Source organism: Argopecten irradians, unplaced genomic scaffold (genome assembly GCF_041381155.1).
Source record: "Argopecten irradians isolate NY unplaced genomic scaffold, Ai_NY scaffold_0560, whole genome shotgun sequence".
NCBI lineage: Eukaryota > Metazoa > Mollusca > Bivalvia > Pectinida > Pectinidae > Argopecten > Argopecten irradians.
Genome location: NW_027188027.1, coordinates 1 through 22,718, shown reverse-complemented (window position 1 = coordinate 22,718; position 22,718 = coordinate 1). Strand labels below are relative to the sequence as shown.

General features: G+C 32.2%; 3 protein-coding genes across 5 annotated transcripts; 2 read left to right on the top strand and 1 right to left on the bottom strand.

Annotated features, from left to right (window-relative positions):
* Positions 1–2,416: 2,416 nt before the first annotated feature.
* Positions 2,417–16,749, top strand: LOC138313002 (uncharacterized). 3 transcript variants are annotated; one of them, XM_069253688.1, is made up of 21 exons: positions 2,417–2,576; positions 3,065–3,182; positions 3,518–3,662; positions 3,905–4,042; positions 4,330–4,405; positions 4,902–4,967; positions 5,811–5,876; positions 6,700–6,768; positions 7,578–7,643; positions 8,474–8,542; positions 9,380–9,448; positions 10,288–10,356; positions 11,184–11,252; positions 13,195–13,344; positions 13,702–13,793; positions 14,034–14,115; positions 14,442–14,585; positions 14,803–14,859; positions 15,005–15,142; positions 15,315–15,384; positions 15,873–16,749. In XM_069253688.1, exons 1-21 carry the CDS (start codon positions 2,511–2,513, stop codon positions 16,745–16,747), a joined length of 2,694 nt encoding a protein of 897 aa, XP_069109789.1. In that variant the 5' UTR covers positions 2,417–2,510; the 3' UTR covers positions 16,748–16,749. The 3 variants fall into 3 exon arrangements, with proteins under 3 accessions (XP_069109789.1, XP_069109790.1, XP_069109788.1); XM_069253689.1 differs by having other exon boundaries at positions 4,899–4,967; positions 10,291–10,356; XM_069253687.1 differs by having other exon boundaries at positions 2,419–2,576; positions 4,899–4,967.
* Positions 16,750–16,770: 21 nt separating this feature from the next.
* On the top strand, positions 16,771–20,263 carry LOC138313003 (uncharacterized). The gene is made up of 5 exons (XM_069253690.1): positions 16,771–17,135; positions 17,680–17,950; positions 18,157–18,331; positions 18,435–18,506; positions 18,717–20,263. The coding sequence occupies exons 1-5, from the start codon at positions 16,771–16,773 to the stop codon at positions 19,013–19,015; spliced, it is 1,182 nt and encodes a 393-aa protein (XP_069109791.1). The 3' UTR covers positions 19,016–20,263.
* Positions 20,264–20,575: 312 nt separating this feature from the next.
* On the bottom strand, positions 20,576–22,612 carry LOC138313000 (endothelial cell-specific molecule 1-like). Its single transcript, XM_069253686.1, has 4 exons — positions 22,522–22,612; positions 22,031–22,127; positions 21,047–21,142; positions 20,576–20,717 (listed from the first exon to the last, which is right to left on the bottom strand). Exons 1-4 carry the CDS (start codon positions 22,552–22,554, stop codon positions 20,611–20,613), a joined length of 333 nt encoding a protein of 110 aa, XP_069109787.1. The 5' UTR covers positions 22,555–22,612; the 3' UTR covers positions 20,576–20,610.
* Positions 22,613–22,718: the final 106 nt, after the last annotated feature.

Here is a 22,718-nt window from a genome sequence, read left to right as displayed (position 1 = left end):
AATGGAATTGAAATTTGAAATAGGTACAAAGGCATGTTTACTATATGTACATTACTTTGTATTGGACATGCTTAATTGTTGCAGATCTAAATATAAGAAGAATTATGAATGCACACTAAGACCCATATAAAATCTGACACGTATTTCAGTGATTGGTGATATGGTGATCTCGTATTTACCTCCTTTGTTTCGTAAAGAGTTGTTTTCATTCTGTTTATGATCAGCAGGCATTTTACTGTAGCATTAAACTTTGACCAAGAGATTCTGGCATGGCGGGAAATGATGACCATCAGATATGTAGCTACTCCTTTGATGTCTTAGAGATTATATCACCTACTTTCTGATTGGGACAGATGATATTTGTTGACTTTACCGTAGACTCTTGACATCAAATGACTTATTATTTTTGGGCTTTCCAGATGTCACAGAAAATATGGCTACTCCCCTTCATGTCAAAGCTTACATATAGCACTTCACATTGTTACACTTTAGGCATTTGTCTTCCAACGATATTTTCCCTGTGGGTGTTTTCCTTTGGTGAATTTTCTTCTATCCTAAATTTGTCTGCTCGTTGGGATTTTAGGATTTGATAGTTACGACTACGAAAAGATTATCATAAAATCATATCCCCGAAAAATGTCAAAATGGCGAAGTTTTGACCACCATATTTTTGTGAAAAATACGTTTGTGACAAATCTAAGACACTCCATAGGAAACAGTTTTATTCTTATTTATTTATTGTAAAATTAATTTGTCTGTCTTTAAGCGTTTGATAATACATTTTAGATTTAGTATTAATTGTTTATATAATTAATGTAAAGAATATGTGAAAACTTCTTACAGTCATAGAATTAAAAAGATAAACTTATTGATATACGTATATAGAAAATAAATATCAGGTAGGTTTTAAAAAAATATATACAGGAAATTGTACCTATTCCAACATTGTCATACGGAGAAGACTTGGGATCTAAGCGAGAAATATTTTCGTTATTTATCTTTATTTTGGACACATTTCTTTCCTCTGTCTACCTTGTCATAGCCTTATAACTGACCGGAAGATTGATCTCTGTCGACATGGTTGTGAAAATTATTTGATTTTAAGGCATACGCATTCAAGAATGAGCGCAGCTACATAGGCTATATAATAGGATTCTAACCATAACTCTTATAACTCTCATAAAATATTTCAATGACATGCAAATTTCTATTTTCTTTTCTGGAATAGTTCATATATTCAATTTTGAGATTAACATGCATGCTAAAAAAATTCTGTGCCGTCATGACATGCAAATTATATTTTGGAAACTAACATTTATTGCGTTGTTCTTGTATTGGGGTATATTAAAACAAAGAAAATTCAAAACAATTTATTTCCAAATCGGATAGTTCAATGTACTTCAATTTTGTTTTTATCCTAGATAGTTAGCAGACGAGAAAACTAGGCTTCATTTGTTCAGGAATTCAGAAAAACAGTCAGGTTGCCATGCTGACATAAGATACGCGCGAATCCTGTGCCGTCATTTGAAGTGTCGTCGATGTTCAATATCACGAGGGCTTTGAACCATACTTTATACTGTTGTCTATTGATATATTGGTGTGTACCAACTATAGTCATTTATTGCGTAGTTCTTGCTATATGTTAAAGCACGCGCGATTGGGTTTATATTAAAACTAGTTGATGATGTGTGTGTGTTTGGGTGTGTGTGTGCAGTTAGATTTTATACAGCGTATTAGAACAACGTTGTGGATAATTGTGGACACCAAATTTATTGTACTTGTACAGAAATTATCAAAACCATCTCTGTGTAAATGACCGTAAAGTGTGTGCGAGTGGAGTGTGTGAAGTCTTCATCACATACACACTTAATTGCGTTATTTATCTGGGTCACGGGTCACCTGCAGCTGTTGCTGCTGCAGTGGCTAGTGTAGGTCAGTTCCTTATCAGTAATGATCTTCACATGCCAAAAGGGTTTTAGGGGTACAATGTGGGGCACTTTTATGAGTTGTACATTGAATAAAACTCTATGCCACATTATTAACCTACCATGAACCCCACAAGTTTCCCGCAAAAATGTCAAGTAAGCTGAGTAACCAAAAGTCCAGTTTGGCTGCTGATGGTACACGTGGACATTGGTAAGTTACATTTTGTTTTCTTTCTTCTTCCTTCCTTTTGATAAGATATGTTATTTAATTGTGAGTGAAAGGCATTGGATCAAAAGGTTGTATTTCTATAATAGTTTCCCTTAAATTAAAGTGAATTCGAATGGTACGTGTACTTTATATATATATATTTAATCACATGTAAATATTGAAGGTACTATATAATTAATGGAAATTCATATTAAAGCAAAATGTAAAATAAAGATCCGTTTGAAATATTACCTTAAATAAAATTAAAAAAAATATATCACTTGATGCATAGACAAAAAGTCATATTTGGGTTTTTTTATCTAATGGTCAACGCTTTTGTTTTCTTGCTAGGGTGCTAATTTGGAATTACATATAGAATGGGAAAGCGGAAGAAAATTCTTAAATCAGATTTTGCGTTGAAAACACCGATCAATGAAAAGAATGTAAGTATATACAATATATACTATTCTATACTTATATATAATATCACCACATACAGATAAATGAGGCAACGAACGGCCTTCTATCAATATATCATGCCATTTGATTAATCTCTTCATTTCGAATAATAGAAGTAGAACACCCGATTTCGGCTTAACTTATATATATATATATATATATATTTATACCAAGACTTAAGTGCCATATGTAAAATACATCCATACATCCTATATGTGTATTAGATGTACTTGTATTTCTTTCATCGATATAATTGTAATTGCATGCTGACTGCCATAAACATAAATCTATAAATCATACTAAGATAGATATGAATGTGTAGTTTCGATTCCATGCCTTATACATAAAAAAGGTAACCAAGGAAAATGAGTTTGTTGGGTTATTTATATTGATTTGTTATCATGAAAAGACAGAAATCGTTGATTGTCTAATACCTGAGAAATATCGTAACTCAATGTATCTACGCATTAAGGTCGGTATTGCCCCTCGAAAGAGGAGACGATGTAAACCAGAGGACACTGCAAAAACATTTCTCCTTAAAAACGAAGATCAACCTGGTTTTGAGGATCGTTATATAAATGATTTCATCGGTAAGTTAGCGTTGATAGTCTAAATGGATACTTGTTAATACGTATCCTTAATATTTTATTAGTGTTTACATTTATAGATTGCTTTACATTTTCAAATGAAGAGGAATTAATACTTGTAAAAGTATTTGCAGCTAGATACAACACGTATAATCGATTAATATTATTTGTTAATGTTCATATAACAAGTTTTCATTAAATAGTCAAAACAATCATTCCATGCTCTAAAACATTCATTAATACATCATACGTTTTGGTACCTAAGCCTAAATGTATATGTTATTGAAAATCATCTTAATACTTCACAACAAGTATTAAATGCGAGTGGTGTGTTTCAGGTAGGGGAGTATTTGCTCTCAGATTCATCTCTAAGGGTGATTTTCTTCTTGAGTATGCCGGGAAACTCATCGAAGGAAAAGCTGCGGAGATAGTTCCTGATACCAATTACACATTCCACTTTGTTTTTAAAGGAAGGAAAGCATGGTAAGTATATCACTGTAGAACATGACGCTAAGCTTACAACACTACTGAAAAGGCAGATAGAATTTAAAATCAAATTCATATTCATGTAAATGACTTTCTAGAATATGGAAATGTGGATGTTGTATTCATGTAATCGTCTACTACAATTCTAAAAAAACACTGAAAAAGAAACACCTTGTGCATATTCACATATCCGTCAAAAATTAAAAGAAATAAATTCCAACCTTTGTGTTTTTCTGAAGTGTTGACGCTACGGAAGAACCTACCGAAGGAGCACTTCTTGGACGCCTGGTAAATCATGCGAAACGTGGAATAGCAAATTCAACAATGAGATTGATTGATTTAGATGGCACGCCACGTCTTTGTCTTTTCAGCCTTCGGTAATTGGTTGTATTATTTTAAATTGAACCCAGTTAACATACGAAAGTTAAAGTAAAATGAAATACTATCAATTGATTCTATTTCGAAACTATTATTATATACTTAAAGATGAGAGCAATATGTGTATATTGTTATTTTTGCTTACATTTATACTAGGCCAAATGAAGAGTGCCTTTAGAAAGGATTAATGAATTCTTAAAATTGAATTCCTCGAATTATGAAAAAATAGCTCTCTAACCACATTTGCCAAGAAGATATTTCCCAATTATATTGATATGTTTTAAAGGGATATTGCACAAGGTGAAGAACTAAGATACGACTATGGTATCGACAAATTACCTTGGGAGAATCAATTTGCTGAGGTGAGTTATAATCAACACTTTCTTAATCTGACAGAAAAGCAATGTCTACATTATTTGGCTCATTTTTCTCGTCTTACATTGTTTTGTTTGATAATGTATTTTGATAGTGTTAACTGCAATGAAAATTCAAAGGGAATGACTAAATCTAATTTAGAAATGTTTATAATTATATGTTTACAGTTTCTTATCATATATTTCAATGATTCTATACCAAACAATTAGGTACAAAACCGTTTCTCGTAATCTTTAAAGATAAATAAGACTTTAATTCTTTTCATATTAATGTAGTTTGAGTACAGTGCCTCATAAAAGATATAGATAGAGCTCTTTAACGATTTTAATTTTTATCAAAGTTGGTATTTTATTCATAACTTCCGGATCATTTTCTATTTCTGATTTACTTCATGATTTGGAAATCAACCAAAACAATATCGAATGTAGTTTACTGAGTTTATTATAAAATAATAATGATACTTTTTTTTTCATTTATCAGCAGGAATCATCGGAGACGATACATTCAATACCTGAAGATGAAAACGATGATATGGCTATTGGCAGAAAGGTAATTATTATTCTTAATATATTTTTTTACTTCATTTTTGATATTAGAAAAGAATAACGATATTTCAAGCTGAATTTCCACCATCTTTAAATAAGGTTTTGCAAATAATATGTTTACGGAGATATCTCATTTACTACACAGGGAAACAAATCATCTCATATTTATCCATTTTATTATCGCTATTGCGGAGAGGGCAATATTTTCGCCATTTTTTATTTGAATTAATATGGAAACAACTGCTTAATCAGTTTGATAGTAATACGCCGCAGGTAAAACAAATAGTACAATGTAGTCATAATAGATTGCGAGTTGTATTCTCTTACATCATGTTTATCGTTGAAATATAAAATGATATTTTTCATCCCTAAAATAATCAGCGTTATGTAAAGATGTAAACTATATCATCCCAGGCAATGATTTGACAAATAGGATGCTGCAAATAATTACAGCTGTGTCTGTTTTCATATTTCCTGTATGTGTGGTTACATTGTGGACACCGTGTCCACAAAGCAGGATTCTATACCAAACATGTGTGTGAAATAACATTGCGGATAATTTGGTTCAAAACTTTTCTTGTAAATTTTGTAAGATAAATATGACTTTTATTTAGCTCTGTTCAGATACATTTAGCTTGAGTACAATGTCTCATAAAAGATATAGATTAAGCTCTTTAACGTTTTATATTTTTATTAAAGTTGGGTTTTTATTCCTAACTTCCGGATCATTTTCTATTTGTTATGTTATTTACTTTATGACTTGGAAATCAACCAGAACAATATCGAATGTATTTTACTGAGTTTAACATACAATAATAATGTGATACTTTTTTTCATTTATCTGCAGGAATCATCAGAGACGATACATTCAGTACCTGAAGATGAAAACGATGATATGGCTATTGGCAGAAATGTAATTATTACTCTTTATATTTTTTACTTCAGTTTTGATATTAGAAAAGAATAACGATATTTCATGCTGAATTTTTACCATCTTTAATAAGATTATGAAAATAATTTATTTACGGAGACGTCTCATTTACTACACAGGGAAACAAATTATTGTATCCATTTTATTATCGCTATTGCGGAGAGGGCAATTTTTTCGCCCTTTTTCATTTGAATTAAAATGGACACGACTGCTTAATCAGTTTGATAGTAGTACGCCGTTGTTACAATAAATAGTACGATTACGATATAGTCAAAATAGATTGCGAGTTGTATTCTTTTAATTCATGTTAACTGTTGAAATATAAAATGATATTTTTCATCTCAAAAATAATCAGCCGTTATGTAAAGATGTAAACTATATCATCCCAGGCAACGATTCGACAAATAACATGCTGTCAATAATTACAACTGTGTCTGTTTTCTTCTTTCCTGTGTGTGTGGTTACATTGTGGACACCGTGTCCACAAAGCAGGATTCTATACCAAACCTGTGTGTGAAATAGCATTGTCGACAATTTGGTGCAAAACCTTTTCTTGTAATTTTATGCGATAAATATGACTTAACTTCTTTTCAGATACATGTTGTTTGGGTACAGTGTCTAATGAAAGATATAGATTAAGCTCCTTAACGAGTCTATATTTTTATTAAAGTTGGTTTTGTTAATAACTTCCGGATCATTTTCTATTTGTGATTTACTTTTATGACTAGGAAATCAACCAGAACAATATCGAATGTATTTTACTGAGCTTATCATAAAATAATGTGAAACCTTTTTCATTTACCAGCAGGAATCATCAGAGACGATACATTCAGTACCTGAAGATAGAAACGATGATATGACCATTGGCAGAAATGTAATTATTACTATTTTTTTTCTTCATTTGTGATATTTAAAAAGAATAATATTTCATGCTGACTCTTCACCATCTTTTAATAAGGTTGTGCAAATAATACTACACAGGAAAACAAATTATTTTATATTGTATGCATTTTATTATCGCTATTGCGTATAGAGCAATATGTTCACCTTTTTATTTGAATTAATATGGATACGACTGCTTAATCAGTTTGACAGTAATACGCCGCTGATGCATAAAAGTACGATGTTGTCAAATAGATTGCAAGTTGTATTCTTTGAATTCATATATAGCGTTGAAATATGAAATTATATTTTTATCCCAAAATGATCAGCCGTTATGTAAAGATGTAAACTATATCATCCCAGGCTTCGATTCGACAAATAACATGTCGCCAATATTTACAACTGTGTCTGTTTAAATCTTTCCTGTGTGTTTGATTACATTGTGGACACCGTGTCCACAAAGCAGGATTCTATACCAAACCTGTGTGTGAAATAGCATTGTGGACAACTTGGTGCCAAAACGTTTCTTGTAATTTCATAACATAAATATGATTTTAATTAAGCTCTTTTCAGATACATGTAGTTTCAGTACAGTGTCTCATAAAATATATAGATTAAGCTCTTTAACGATTTAATATATTTTTTTCATTAAAGTTGGGTTTTTATTCCTAACTTCCGGATCATTTTCTATTTGTTATGTTATTTACTTTATGAGTAGGAAATCAACCAGAACAATATCGAATGTATTTTACTGAGCTTATCATACAATAATAATGTGATACTTTTTTCATTTATCTGCAGGAATCATCAGAGACGATACATTCAGTACCTGAAGATGAAAACGATGATATAGCCATTGGCAGAAATGTAATTATTATTCTTAATATTTTTTTACTTCATTTTTGATATTAGAAAAGAATAACGATATTTCATGCTGAATTTTCACCATCTTTTAATAAGGTTTTGCAAATAATATGTTTACGGAGATATCTCATTTACTACACAGGGAAACAAATTATCTCATATTTATCCATTTTATTATCGCTATTGCGGAGAGGGCAATATTTTCGCCCTTTTTTATTTGAATTAATATGGACACGACTGATTAACCAGTTTGATAGTAATACGCCGCTGATACAATAAATAGAACGATGTAGTCAAAATAGATTGCGAGTTGTATTCTCTTAATTCATGTTAACTGATGAAATATAAAATGATATTTTTCATCCCAAAAATAATCAGCGTTATGTAAAGATGTAAACTATATCATCCCAGGCAATGATTTGACAAATAGGATGCTGCAAATAATTACAGCTGTGTCTGTTTTCATCTTTCCTGTGTGTGTGTGGTTACGTTGTGGACACCGTGTCCACAAAGCAGGATTCTATACCAAACCTGTGTGTGAAATAGCATTGTGGACAATTTGGTGCAAAACCGTTTCTTGTAATTTTATGCGATAAATATGACTTTACTTCTTTTCATATACATGTAGTTTGAGTACGGTATCTAATAAAGGATATAGATTAAGCTCTTTAACGAGTCTATATTTTTATTAAGTTGGTTTTGTTCATAACTTCCGGATCATTTTCTATTTGTGATTAATTTTATTAGTTGGAAATCAACCAGAACAATATCAAATGTATTTTACTGAGTTTATCATAAAATGATAATGTGATTGTTTTTTTTTTATTTATCAGCAACAATTATCAGAGACGATGCATTCAGTACCGGAAGATGGAAACGGTGATATGGCCATTGGCAGAAATGTAATTATTACTTTTTATATTTTTTACTTCAGTTTTGATATTAGAAAAGAATAACGATATTTCATGCTGAAATTTCACCATCTTTTAACAAGGTTGTGCGAGTAATATGTTTACTTAGACCTCTCATTTACTACACAGGAAAACAAATTATTTTATATTGTATCCATTTTATTATTGCTATTGAAGAGAGGGCAATATTTTCTACCTTTTTAATTTGAGTTGATATGGACAGACTGATGAATCAGTTTAATTTGTTAGTAATACGCTGCTGATGCAATAAATAGTGCGATGTAGTCTAAATAAATTGCAAATTGTATTCTCTGAATTCATGTTAACTGTTGAAATATAAAATGATATTTTAATCCCAAAATGATCAGCCGTTATGTAAAGATGTAAACTATATCATCCCAGGCAACGTTTTGACAAATAGCATGCTTCCAATATTAACAACTGTGTCTGTTTTCATCTTTCCTGTGTGTTTGATTACATCGTGGACACCGTGTCCACAAAGCAGGATTCTATACCAAACATGTGTGTGAAATAACATTGTGGACATTTTGGTGCAAAAACGTTTCTTATAATTATATTAGAGAAATATGACTTTAACTTAGCTCTTTTCAGATACATTTAGCTTGAGTACAGTGTCTTATAAAAGATATAGATTGAGGTCTTTAACGTTTTATATTTTTATTAAAGTTGGGTTTTATTCTTAACTTCCGGATCATTTTCTATTTGGGATTTACTTTATGACTAGGAAATCAACCAAAACAATATCGAATGTATGTTTACCGAGTTTATCATAAAATGATAATGTGATACTTTTTTTTCATTTATCAGCAACAATCATCAGAGACGATACATTCAGTACCTGAAGATAGAAACGATGATATGGCTATTGGCAGAAATGTAATTATGAATCTTTATATTTTTCACTTCATTTTTGATATTAGAAAAGAATAATGATATTTCATGCTGACTTTTCACCATCTTTTTATAAGGTTGTGCAAATAACATGTTTACGCAGACGTCTCATTTACTATACAGGAAAACAAAGTATTTTGTATTGTATGCATTTTATTATCGCTATTGCGGAGAGGGCAATATATTCGCCTTTTTATTTGGATTAATATGGACACGACTGCTTAATCAGTTTGACAGTAATACGCCGCTGATGCAATAAAAAGTACGATGTTGTAAAAATAGATTGCAAATTGTATTCTCTGAATTCATGTTTACCGTTGAAATGTAAAATGATATTTTAATCCCAAAATGATCAGCCGTTATGTAAAGATGTAAACTATATCATCCAAGGCTTCGATTCGACAAATAACATGTCGCCAATATTTACAACTGTGTCTGTTTAAATCTTTCCTGTGTGTTTGATTACATTGTGGACACTGTGTCCACAAATCAGGTTTCTATACCAAACATATGTGTGAAATAACATTGTGGAAAATTTGGTGCCAAAACTTTTCTTGTAATTTTATAACATAAATATAACTTTAATTAAGCTCTTTTCAGATACATGTTGTTTCAGTACAGTGTCTCATAAAATATATAGATTAAGCTCTTTAACGATCATATATATATTTTTTTTTATTAAAATTGGGGTTTTTATTTTTAACTTCCGGATCATTTTCTATTTGTTATTTACTTTATGACTAGGAAATCAACCAAAACAATATCGAATGTATTTTACTGAGTTTAACATACAATAATAATGTGATACTCTTTTCATTTATCAGCAGGAATCATCAGAGACGATACATTCAGTGACTGAAGATGAAAACGATGATATAGCCATTGGCAGAAATGTAATTATTATTCTTAATATTTTTACTTCATTTTTTATATTAGAAAAGAATAGCGATATCTCATGCTGAATTTTCACCATCGTTTAATTAGGTTTTGCAAATAATATTGACGGAGGTGTTTCATTTACTACACAGGAAAACAAATTATATCATATTTATCCATTGTATTATCGCTATTGCGAAGAGGGCAATATTTTCTACCTTTTTTTATTTTAATTAAAATGGACACGACTGCTTAATCAGTTTGATAGTAATACGCCGCTGATACAATAAATAGTACGATGTAATCAAAATAGATTGCGAGTTGTATTGTCTTAATTCATGTTAACTGTTGAAATTTAAATTGATATTTTTCATCCTAAAAATAATCAGCCGTTATGTAAAGATGTAATCTATATCACCCCATGCAATGATTCGACAAATAGCATGCTGCAAATAGTTACAACTGTGTCTATTTTTATCTTTCCTGTGTGTGGTTACATTGTGGACACCGTGTCCACAAAGCAGGATTCTATACCAAACCTGTGTGTGAAATAGCATTGTGGACAATTTGGTTCAAAAACATTTCTTGTAATTTTATAAGATAAATATGACTTTACTTCTTTTCACATATATGTACTTTGGGTAGAGTGTCTAATAGAGGATATATATTAAGCTCCTTAATGAGTCTATATCTTATTAAAGTTGATTTTATTCATAACTTCCGGATCATTTTCTATTTGTGATTAATTTTCTTAGTAGGAAATCAACCAGAACAATATCGAATGTATTTTACTGAGTTTATCATAAAATGATAATGTGATGCATTTTTTTTTTTCAATTATCAGCAACAATCATCAGAGAAGATGCATTCATTACCGGAAGATGGAAACGGTGATTTGGCCATTGGCAGAAATGTAATTATTACTCTTTATGTTTTTTTACTTCATTTTTGATATTAGAAAAGAATAACGATATTTCATGCTGAAATTTCACCATCTTTTAATAAAGTTGTGCAAATAACATGTTTACGTAGATGTCTCATTTACTATACAGGAAAACAAATTATTTTATATTTTATCCATTTTATTATTGCTATTGCGGAGCGGGCAATATTTTCTACCTTTTTAATTTGAATTGATTTGGACATACTGATGAATCAGTTTAATTTGTTAGTAATACGCTGCTGATGCAATAAATAGGGCGATGTAGTCTAAATAGATTGCGAGTTGTATTCTCTTAATTAATGTTAATTGTTGAAATATAAAATGATATTTTTCATCCCTAAAATAATCAGCCGTCATGTAAAGATGTAATCTATATCATCCCAGGCAACGATTCGACAAATAGGATGCTGCCAATAATTACAACTATGTCTGTTTTCTTCTTTCCTGTGTGTGGTTACATTGTGGACACCGTGTCCACAAAGCAGGATTCTATACCAAACCTGTGTGTGAAATAGCATTGTGGACAATTTGGTTCAAAAACATTTCTTGTAATTTTATAACATAAATATGACTTTAATTTAGCTCTTTTCAGATACATTTAGTTTGAGTAAAGTGTCTCATAAAAGACATACATTTAGCACTTTAACGATTTTAAAGTTGGGTTTTTATTCTTAACTTCCGGATCATTTTCTATTTGGGATTTACTTTATGACTAGGAAATCAACCAAAACAATATCGAATGTATGTTTACCGAGTTTATCATAAAATGATAATGTGATACTTTTTTTTCATTTATCAGCAACAATCATCAGAGACGATACATTCAGTACCTGAAGATAGAAACAATGATATGGCCATTGGCAGAAATGTAATTATTACTCTTTATATTTTTTACTTCATTTTTGATATTAGAAAAGAATAAGGATATTTCATGCTGAAATTTCACCATCTTTTAATAAGGTTGTGCAAATTTCCTACTTTTTTAATTTGAATTGATATGGACAGTATGATGAATCAGTTTAATGTGTTAGTAATACGCTGCTAATGCAATAAATAGTGCGATGTAGTCTAAATAGATTTCGAGTTGTATTCTCTGAATTCATGTTAACTGTTGAAATATAAAATGATATTTTTCATCCCTAAAATAATCAGCCGTCATGTAAAGATGTAAACTATATCATCCCAGGCAACGATTCGACAAATAATATGCTGCCAATAATTACAGCTGTGTCTGTTTTCATCTTTCCTGTATGTGTGGTTACATTGTGGACACCGTGTCCACAAAGCAGGATTCTATACTAAACCTGTGTGTAAAATAGCATTGTGGACAATTTGGTGCAAAACCGTTTCTTGTAATTTTATAACATAAATATGACTTTACTTCATTAGCCTGCTTTAGATATTTATAACTGTGTCTGTTTGCATCTTTCCTGTGTGTTTGATTACATTATGGACACAAGTTGAATTCTTTACCAAACCGTTGCATGAAAATACAATGTGGACACTTTAATGGTAATTTCTTGTAATTTTATGTGGAAAAAATTAATATGATTTTAATTATTTTCAAATAGTTTGGGCATAGCGTCTTAAAATAGATATATATTAACGCTTCAAATAGTTGGTAGTTTTATGCAGGCTGGGTATTTTTTCATTTCTTCCAGATCTTTTTCCGTTAATGATTTATTTTGTGAATAACAAATTAACCAGAAAAATTTCGAAGGTATCTTAGTTAGTGTACTAGTTACTGATAGATTCAGTGGCTAAAGATAAAAATGGTGATCGCTTGTTCACCATCTTTCAACGGGGATGTGTGTACTATAATGTGGGCAATGTGATAATATGGAATCTGCTTATACATGTTTTTTAAGATGGCAAGAGTCAAGTGGCAAAATATATGTTTATTAATTTCCAGATATCTACATCGGATGATATATCTGTCAATGTTGATGACGATCCAATAGATAGTATCTCGGAGTCTGATGTTATCTTAGAAAGTGAGGATGAGGGCATGGAAAACGTCACCTGTGACATAATTCCGATTGCTCCAATCACGCATTATCCGGTACGTAAATAGACAAATTAAATGCAATTTGACAACTTGATTATCAAAATGCTATGTAAGTGCTAGTACATATGTTGGTTTATAAAAGATGATGTACATCTTAATCTAACTTGACCAATATATATGTATTAATTATAAAAGCGCGTGGATTTGCATTCAATTCTTATTGCAGTCAATTGAAGACAAATATGGCGACTTTTATCATTTTTCGTACACTGTAATTGCTATTATTATTTTTTTTTATCTATTTTTGGTATTTTAAAATTACGAATTTCATCATAAATGTCTGGACACTTATTGCTAGTTGATTATTGAATATTGAACCTCTATGCAAGAGTTCCTGTCGTTTTACTCTAGACAAACTTCTATGGGAGCATCGTAGTTATTAGTGCAACTGGAGAAGATGGTGCAGCTTTCCCTCTCACAGCTTCTACATGCTTAATCGGAAGGTATATATAATTTTGGCTTCGACGAAATCAACTTCAAATTATTTTCTCTAGCGCTTTTTCGCAGACCTATACCAACATCACTTTCAAGTCATCATTATTGAAATACAATAGATGAGAGAACGTATATCACCTGTACCGCATCTAATGATTCCCATTTTTCAGATACATTGCCAGTAATGTATACAAATGAGAAAAGTAGTTATCGTGATTTTGAAATTAGATCATTGCTTTTTGTTTCAGGTCGAAGAATTGTGACATAATAATAAATCGGGAAATGATAGCACCTGAACATTGCAAATTGTCGGTAAAGAACAACAGACAGGTAAATGAATGAAAAATCTACATTTTTGATAAAAACACATTGTATACAATCACACATCATAAGTTTTTATCGTAGGCTATCTTTCTGATAGCTGAGTCACGGGAGCTACTAATTTTCAATGGAAAATGGATGGATTATTCTGCATTACATTAAAAAGGATGATAAAATGTATTTTTCACTGTAAAAGCAAAACAACCACTGTCACAATTTCTTGTGCCATATAATTATTTTTGTCTGTATTTGTACCACTAGTTTTACAAATGCTGAATCCTTTAGAATTATAATTTCATTTTGTTATTTCAGCTGCATTATTTTGTGTTTTGTAGGTTTACTTGGATAATTTATGTACGACACACTCGGTACAGATTGACAAGAAAAATGTCCGTGGCTCTACAAGATTATATCATGATGACGTTATTTCCGTTGGAGACCGGTCCTTCCGTTTTCAATACCCTGTTTCGTCATCAAAGGTATTGCATATGTAAAGAATGGTTAAAAATGGTATAGTAATGACTTAATCTTCAACTTTCCTTGCAAGGTGAATTTATTACAGTATGGTATACATTTTATATCAAGTGAAAACAAGATAAATGTATTGAATTGTAAGATTATTCACACGTTTTGCTGCAAATAGAAATTCAGTGTTATATAAAGAATAACTAGAATGATATTTAATATTTCATCTAGAATATGGAGAAAAGAAGACGCACGCCGCAAAACGACATCGAACATTCGGAAAATGATGTGAGTAATTTGACCATGTTTCCATTCTACGATCCCTTCTGTTTGAATAATCTTGACAATATCCAGTGTCGAAACGATATGATTTTTGTGATTAATCGTGTATATTTCAATCATAATTATTTACATGCAATGACAAAATTTTCAGTTTTCCATGTCAGAAGATGATTCTGATGCGGACCCAGATTACAAGGTGCCCGAGATAAGTTCAGAAAGTGACGATGAGGATGAGGATGAAACAGCACGCTCGGAAATAATTCCGATATATTCAAATAAAACTCATCAAGTGAGTAATAACTGAATTTGATTCAACGGCTATTGATAGGTTTTGAACTAACATGTACGGACACGAAGATGTTATATTTGTTATTTCATCTGTATTTCAACGTAAAGATAAATTGTAATTCGTCATGCACAGCACAAACTTAATCTTAACTTTTGCTTTAATATTTCAATAGATCATGCAAAGACCAATCGAGGAAGACAATGTCGAACCCACATTAATAACAGATCCTGTTGATGGCCAAAGTATGTTCATTTGCTTTGTATTAGTAACCGAGATAATAAGAACATTACATATTTTCAACGAATTCAACATACTCTGGTCAGAGGTTTTTTCATCAGTTCTATTTATTATGTTGCATTAGACAAAATGATATTTACCAAGTGTATTAAATAGGATTGTCAACGTTTAGTTTATCAAACGGTTACAAGGTCAGATGTCTCATAACCTATTGCGAAACTACGTTACCGAATAGCCATGAATTATGTATACATATATAAAATAATGGTAAAACTGTTGACTTCATAAATATGCAGATACCTGTGAGCTACACATTCGCACATAAATTATTTCACTGTGGCAGTTAATTTTTTTTTGTCAACATGTATTATTTCCGTAAGATCATATTAGAATGTAGTGATTACTCAAAATCGCAATCACCGTCGTTAGATACAATGCAAACCCATTAAACTTACGTTAATGATTAGACTCAATATTTATACATTTTTTACAGTTGTCATTAATGAAACAACCGCTTACAAAGACGGGCGTCGTGTAGTAGACAAGCAGCACAATTGCCTTTTTTGCAATAAGTTACAGCTAAGAATTGGTCGACATTTGCAAACGGTACACAAAAATGAGCCACAAGTTCAGCAGATCCTAGGAACGTCAATGAAGAAAGAAAAGGAAAAGAAATTGGACAAACTACGATTGGAAGGAGACTATAAACATAATATCAATGTTTTGAAGAGCAACACTGGGTTTTTAATTTTAGCGAGAAGACCAAGTTCGAACTCGTGTAAGCAGAAGAACTACTTACATACAGACTTTCTTCCGTGCGAATTTTGCCTTGGATTTTTCTTGAAAACGGAGCTGTGGAGACATCGCTCAAATTGTCTATTTGCACCGACTGAAACCAAAAAGCATACAAGGGTACAGAGAAATAGTGTTCTTCTTCTCGAGTCGTCAGTATCGGATCCAGACCTTCATAAGGGTTTCAGGGACAACGTCGTCAGCACCCTCATTGTGGATGACATTTCACTGATTATTCGTAATGATCGTGTTATTTTAAAGGTAGGAGAAAACCTTTATCTCAAACATGGGAAAAAACAAAAACCATACATCAGCCAAGAGATAAGACTATTGGGAAGGCTGGTAATGGAGATGAGGGCCACTGTAGGAAATCCCAATGGTTATTTAAAAGACTTTCTGAAGCCCGCCTTCTTTGACAGTACAATCGAAGCCTGTCAAAATCTTTCAGGAATAGAGCAAACCAATGACGCTTGTAAATTCAGAACACCATCTGTTGCTTTAAAATGTGGCCCCATCCTGAAGAAATGCTGTGTAGTATTGAAGGGTCAGGCTCTCCGAAACAGTGATGACACATAGGGGAAAAGGACGCAGAGCGATTCATGAAGCTGATAGAGGAAGAATGGAAGCATAAGATCACAGCTGTAGCTTTACGATCAGCCAAAGAAACAAAACGAAACCAGCAAGTTCTCCTTCCAACAACAGCAGACCTTGTTAAATTGAAGGACTATTTGGATGCAGAGCTCCATGATGCAACCAAAGTACTAAAGAATTGTGTCAACATGGAAAATTTTCAAAAATTATCATCAGTAATTCTCTGTCGGGTGATGATGTTGAATCGTCGCCGAAGTGGAGAAACCAGCAAAATTCTTCTACAAGACTTTGAAAAGAGGCCTAATTGGCAACTAGGCCATAATACAGAGATCATCAATTCAATGCCGCTAACAGAACAACAGCTTGTGAAACGGTATGCAAATGATACTTTGTTGTATAATATCTTCATTGCATCATAATGGACAAGTCAGTTCTGTTAAGAACAACATGTGCTTATTAGTAATCACTGTTGTAATATGGAATCTTTGAAGTATTTCTATATCAATTGTATTATTTATTTTCTCTAAAATGAATTTTAGAATGACTTAAATGATAGGAAGCTCACGCACATCAGGATGCATTTTATTCCCCATAAAACGCATTTGCGAGGGATATTAATTTAGGCTCTGTCCGCCTGTCTGTTCGTCGGGACTATAACTCCAAAACCGTTAAATTAGCGCCATGAACCTTTACCTGTATACAAATGAACTAATTTTGGGTTTTGCTATTTGAACCTCCATTTTTTTCATATCAATACATATCAATGACCATCCAATGAAACACACATAACTTCTATTATAAATATTTTCTATTTTATATACATATACTGTATTCCACTGCGTGTGGCATTGATAATAATGTCGATTATTATGTATACAAGGCTTTAATTTTGTAAAAGTTCGTAATTATTGTTACAGACTGGACATGATTGAAATCAGGGGTAAACGAGGTAGAAACGTCTCCCTGATAATGACCCCCGATATCAAAGAATCCATCCAAGTCCTTAACCAGAAGCGACATCAAGTAGGAATAAGTGAAACAAATGGTTACCTCTTTCCCAGAGGAAACGGAGACGGCCACATCGAGGGCCATGTAGCCATGCGATCATTTGCATCAAAAGCGGAATTAGAGTATCCGGAAAGGGTTGGATCGACAAACATGCGAAAATACATCGCTACTGTTACACAGGTAGATCTTTCTGTCGACATTTTAAGATTATTTATTGATATTTTTGTATTGCAATAATACAAATTTTTTTTTCTTATGCCTGTTTAATAGCATCTCGCATATCATTTACATAAATTTTATTTCCTAACGTCAATGATCCCAAATGACCCTTTCGGGATCATGTTAAAGTTCATTGAATAAAATTCATGTTTGTTTTTTTAATCTAGATGATGAACCTAAATGATGGAGAATTGGAATGGCTATCTAACCACCTTGGCCATTCAATAAATGTTCATAGGGAGTATTATCGAAATCAGGAATCTGCCATTGAATTAGGGAAAGTTGCCAAGATGCTGCTGGCAGTAGATGCAGGCAACGCGCTTGCAGATGTCAGGAAAAGAGGTTAGTTCTTCATAGATATTTTAATTCATATTTGCATTTTTATATTTTAACTTCAGATTTAAATTGAATTTTAATATGATATTATAACATTCTTTATATACAGATGTTGATGTCGCTATTGACGAGAGTGGAAGTGAACAGGAGCTCGAGGATGACGGCATTGGAGAGATTGCAGGTGTGTTGCGAGATGAATTTGGTCCAGTACTTATCCTCCTATTTTTTGCTCTGATTTAAACCTCATCCTCTGCTTAGAAAATTATCAAAATCGAATACATGTATCTTCAATAACAATGTGTTCTCTCTTGTATCAGTTTTAAGAATAATACATGTTGTGGATACATCTTCATAGCAATTCTAACAAAAGATACTGTGTTTATTCTTATAGTTGAGGTTGCAATGGAAGGGGGGCAAGACGTAGGGGAACCAGATGCTCGATTCGACAAAACCCAGATAGATCAGCCAAGAAAAAAGAAAGCTTCCAAAACATCCACAAAAATCGCGTGGACTACAGAAGAAACTGAAGCAATACAGAAACTTTTCAAAAAAAATTACAATCTGCGCCAAGTCCCCAACAAAAAAGAATGCGATCTAGCAAAACAAAAAGAACCTGCCCTATATAGACGAGATTGGAAATCAATCAAATACAAAGTTTATAATGACATTCAAAGACTTAAGAAAACTTAAAACTTAATCTGCAAATGTACATGTACATATTCCGTCTTTGTAAATTACAGAGTTAGCTAACTTGCGGGTAGGTATCGATTGTTACGTCTTTATTTTGTGAGCGCAATTCACGTCGTTTTCTCCGAAATGTATGACTAAATACGCTCGCAAACACATGACGCCACAATCAATACCTACCCGCAAGGGCAGATAACTCTGTAACATACAAATACAGAATTGCCCTATCAAGGTTTTGCTTGAAATTTTATGTCTACTTTGAAAAGAAAAGGAAGTTTTCCCTTTAATTATATTTTACATATTGCATATGTCCTACCTTTGTTATCTTAATACCTTAATATGTTAGTAATCTAAACACATTTGCTAACCAAAATAGGAAATATGGTGGGATATTTCATCAAAATACAATCAGAATATGTTGATTTCCTAAGAAATTAGTTATAATTTCAAACAATGTTTGAAACAATGTTTTCAAACTTGATATATATGTATATATTTTTTTCATATTTTACTGTTTTTTTATATTTCATGACCGATGAAATTTTTATTTTCATTGATTTATTTTCGAGCCAATTTCACCGACACAATGTGATTTATAATATGACCGATTCATTAAGGGAATTATTTTCGAATATAAATGTGTAAACATTTGAATGTTATATTGATAGATTATTTTTCTTTGATTCATACCGTTCACTTTGCATTTTGCTTGTCTAAATGCAACAATTTTCCCCTTAAATCTAGTTTTGTGTCCATACAGATTAGGTTTATTGATTGTAGAAACTCTTATTTGAATACTGTGTATTGATACTTGACTTTATATTTTCATAATAAATATTGGTAAAAGGTAACAACAATTGTTGTTGTGAATGTCAAAACTATTCTTTGAAGTTCAGACTAATTGATATGTCTATATTTATCATTTCATGAATGAAGTGTGTGTGATATATTCACTGTCTTTGTGGACACGGTGTCCACAACTCAAAAGTGGTGTCCACAATTACGGGTATCGTAACTTTCCAAAATTTGCATTTAACAAAAAATCTAAGGAATGTTTATATAAAAGAAATAGACATGAGAACATTTGCATACAATACAACTTAAATTCATAACCGTAAGACAAAGTGTCCATAAAGCTGGTCCACAGATGGTGGTTCACAACTATAGTAACCCGAGTATGTGTGTGTGTGTGTGTGTGTGTGTGTGTGTGTGTGTGTGTGTGTGTGTGTGTGTGTGTGTGTGTGTGTGTGTGTGTGTGTGTGTGTATACTAAGTTGTACCTACATGGTATTACGTTTTACTTACAAGATATCAAGTTGTATATACAAGATAATGACGTGTACGTACAAGCTAGAAAAGTATATAGTGGCCCTAATAAGCCGCCTTAGGTTTGCCTAAAACCCCAATAACTGTTTTATTTACCTCTGCATAGTCCGCTGTGCTTACACTTTCCGTGACACTTTTGGCCACCATGATTCCCAAATAAGCCCACATCACATTCGTGGGAAAAGTTTGTAGATGTATGTTGCTATCATAATATTTATTTACATACTCGTAAATATTTATTATATGCACATGTGGGACCCTCCTAGCCCATGGCTAATGGTACTTACCGAGACAGTTCCCCGAGGTTTTATCACATGTGTTAGTGCTACAAGTTGTGTGGCATGGTGTACAGGTAGGCCCGTAGTATCCATCGTTACAGTCTGAAAAACAATGATTTGATACTTTGTATCATAAGTTTTAATAACCAATTTAGGCTGCACATTTGCAGCCAAAATGCACAACGAATTGCGTAAATCGATGCGAATTTAATCTTGAGAATATCCATTGTTTCTCAAGCAAAATATCATTTAAGCTTCCATCACACTCGATGAAAATAATTATTCAGTTACTATTGAAGATATTTATTTAAAAAAATTACAAATCAAGGAATAAAAGTATATGGTATTTTTAGTATCATATATGAGAGCAATTCTAATATGCTTCATGATTTTTATTGTATTTGTATCTACAATATCGTTAATGTTTTTACCTATACACAGACCGCTGTCCTTGTTACACGTGAGGTTCTGACAGTTTCCAGGACATGTCTGGTCACAGTGGTTCCCAAAGAAGCCGATATCACATTCTAGAGAAAGCAAGTGTATGCATGTACTTTTTATCATATACACGAGAAAAACATATAATGAATATTGTCAAAGTAATACGAATCTAAAGCAAGGCCTCGGAAGAGCGTAGCCACATGTAAATACAGGAAATTCTACATTTTTTACTACGAGATTAACAATGTTTAAAATTGTAGCCCGTCAAATTATGATTTACATAGGAAATAACATAATGTAAACCGGTAATCATAAACAATGAAGTAGTTGGTATCATCCCTGACCACCTCCCTGACCACCGCGTTCACTATGCGGTCAGTGTGTGACATTCGGAACTAGCTCCTCTACTGCACATTATTGGAGCTGCGTTTCGCAGGTCGAAACCAAACCTGCGCTATTGGAGACCATAAAAACATTCAATACAGCGATCTAACTGTGATTCGCGAAGTCGTTGGCCAGGAAAACGTGAAACCAAATCGCCGTGACGATAAGCTAATTAATAGTAATCTATAGCTTTTATTTTTGGACACTATTCTCTGGTCGTATCCACCCTTACATCCCCATCTTCCAACCCTACCACCCCCTCCAGCCCCACCCCACCAAACATGACGTATCAGGCTGCATGGTATGCAAAATGTTAATTAAATGTTAATACCAAAGAATTATCGACCATTCATTCAAAATTTAATGATACTCACTTAATATTAGTTATTGTTATAGACTAAAGTGTTAATAAAGAAAACACATCTTTCTACTCTAACACGGTTGATTCTGTATAGTATAATTAAGATAAACATACAATTATGCTTGTATTTCATTATTTTCGGACAAAGATGAATTTCATACAAAATAAATCAGTTTTGCTTCAAAGTTTGATCGTGCCATAATATGTACGGTTACAATACGTGCCATACCTGCGCACTGACCATTGGCCATGTCACAAAACATTGTTTTTACAGTTAGACGGACAGTTCTGGTTACAATAGTCACCGTAGAAACCAACCTCACATTCTGAAAAAGAGGGAAAAATATAGGAAAATATTGTAAGTATTATTATTATTATAAAACAATGAAATAGAAAAATAGAAATCAAAACTTAAAATCACAGTTATTCATATTCGTATGTTTAAATGTCTGATTTTACCTATTTTACCTGTTTAGATGCATGGTCATGCACGGAAAATTGTTTTCTCTAATAAAAGAGGAAATTAACAACTCAGAGATAGCTATTTGCTGTATTTGCGAACCTTGCGGAAGTCAGGCGAAAGGAGACCATAAAAACATTCAATACAGCATGCTTGTATTTCATTATTTTCGGACAAAGATGAATTTCATATAAAATATATCAGTTTTGCTTTAAAGTTTGATTGTGTCATACTATGTACGGTTACAGTACGTGCCATACCTGCGCACTGACCATTGGCCATGTCACAAACATTGTCTTCACAGTTAGACGGACAGTTCTGGTTACAATAGTCACCGTAGAAACCAACCTTACATTCTGAAAAAAGATGGAAAAATATAGGAAAATATTGTAAGTATTATTATTATTATAAAACAATGAAATAGAAAAATAGAAATCAAAAACTTAAAATCACAGTT

Coding starts and splice junctions, on each gene's coding strand:
- LOC138313002 (XM_069253687.1), top strand. CDS start 2,511: ATGGGAAAGCGGAAGAAAATTCTTAAATCAGATTTTGCGTTGAAAACA. Junction 2,577..3,064: donor CACCGATCAATGAAAAGAAT/GTAAGTATATAC, acceptor CTACGCATTAAG/GTCGGTATTGCCCCTCGAAA. Junction 15,143..15,314: donor ATTCAAATAAAACTCATCAA/GTGAGTAATAAC, acceptor ATATTTCAATAG/ATCATGCAAAGACCAATCGA.
- LOC138313003 (XM_069253690.1), top strand. CDS start 16,771: ATGAAGCTGATAGAGGAAGAATGGAAGCATAAGATCACAGCTGTAGCT. Junction 17,136..17,679: donor GAACAACAGCTTGTGAAACG/GTATGCAAATGA, acceptor TTATTGTTACAG/ACTGGACATGATTGAAATCA. Junction 18,507..18,716: donor CGGCATTGGAGAGATTGCAG/GTGTGTTGCGAG, acceptor TTATTCTTATAG/TTGAGGTTGCAATGGAAGGG.
- LOC138313000 (XM_069253686.1), bottom strand. CDS start 22,554: ATGTTTGTGACATGGCCAATGGTCAGTGCGCAG. Junction 22,128..22,521: donor GGCCAATGGTCAGTGCGCAG/GTATGGCACGTA, acceptor CCTCTTTTTCAG/AATGTGAGGTTGGTTTCTAC. Junction 21,143..22,030: donor GGCCAATGGTCAGTGCGCAG/GTATGGCACGTA, acceptor TGCTTTCTCTAG/AATGTGATATCGGCTTCTTT.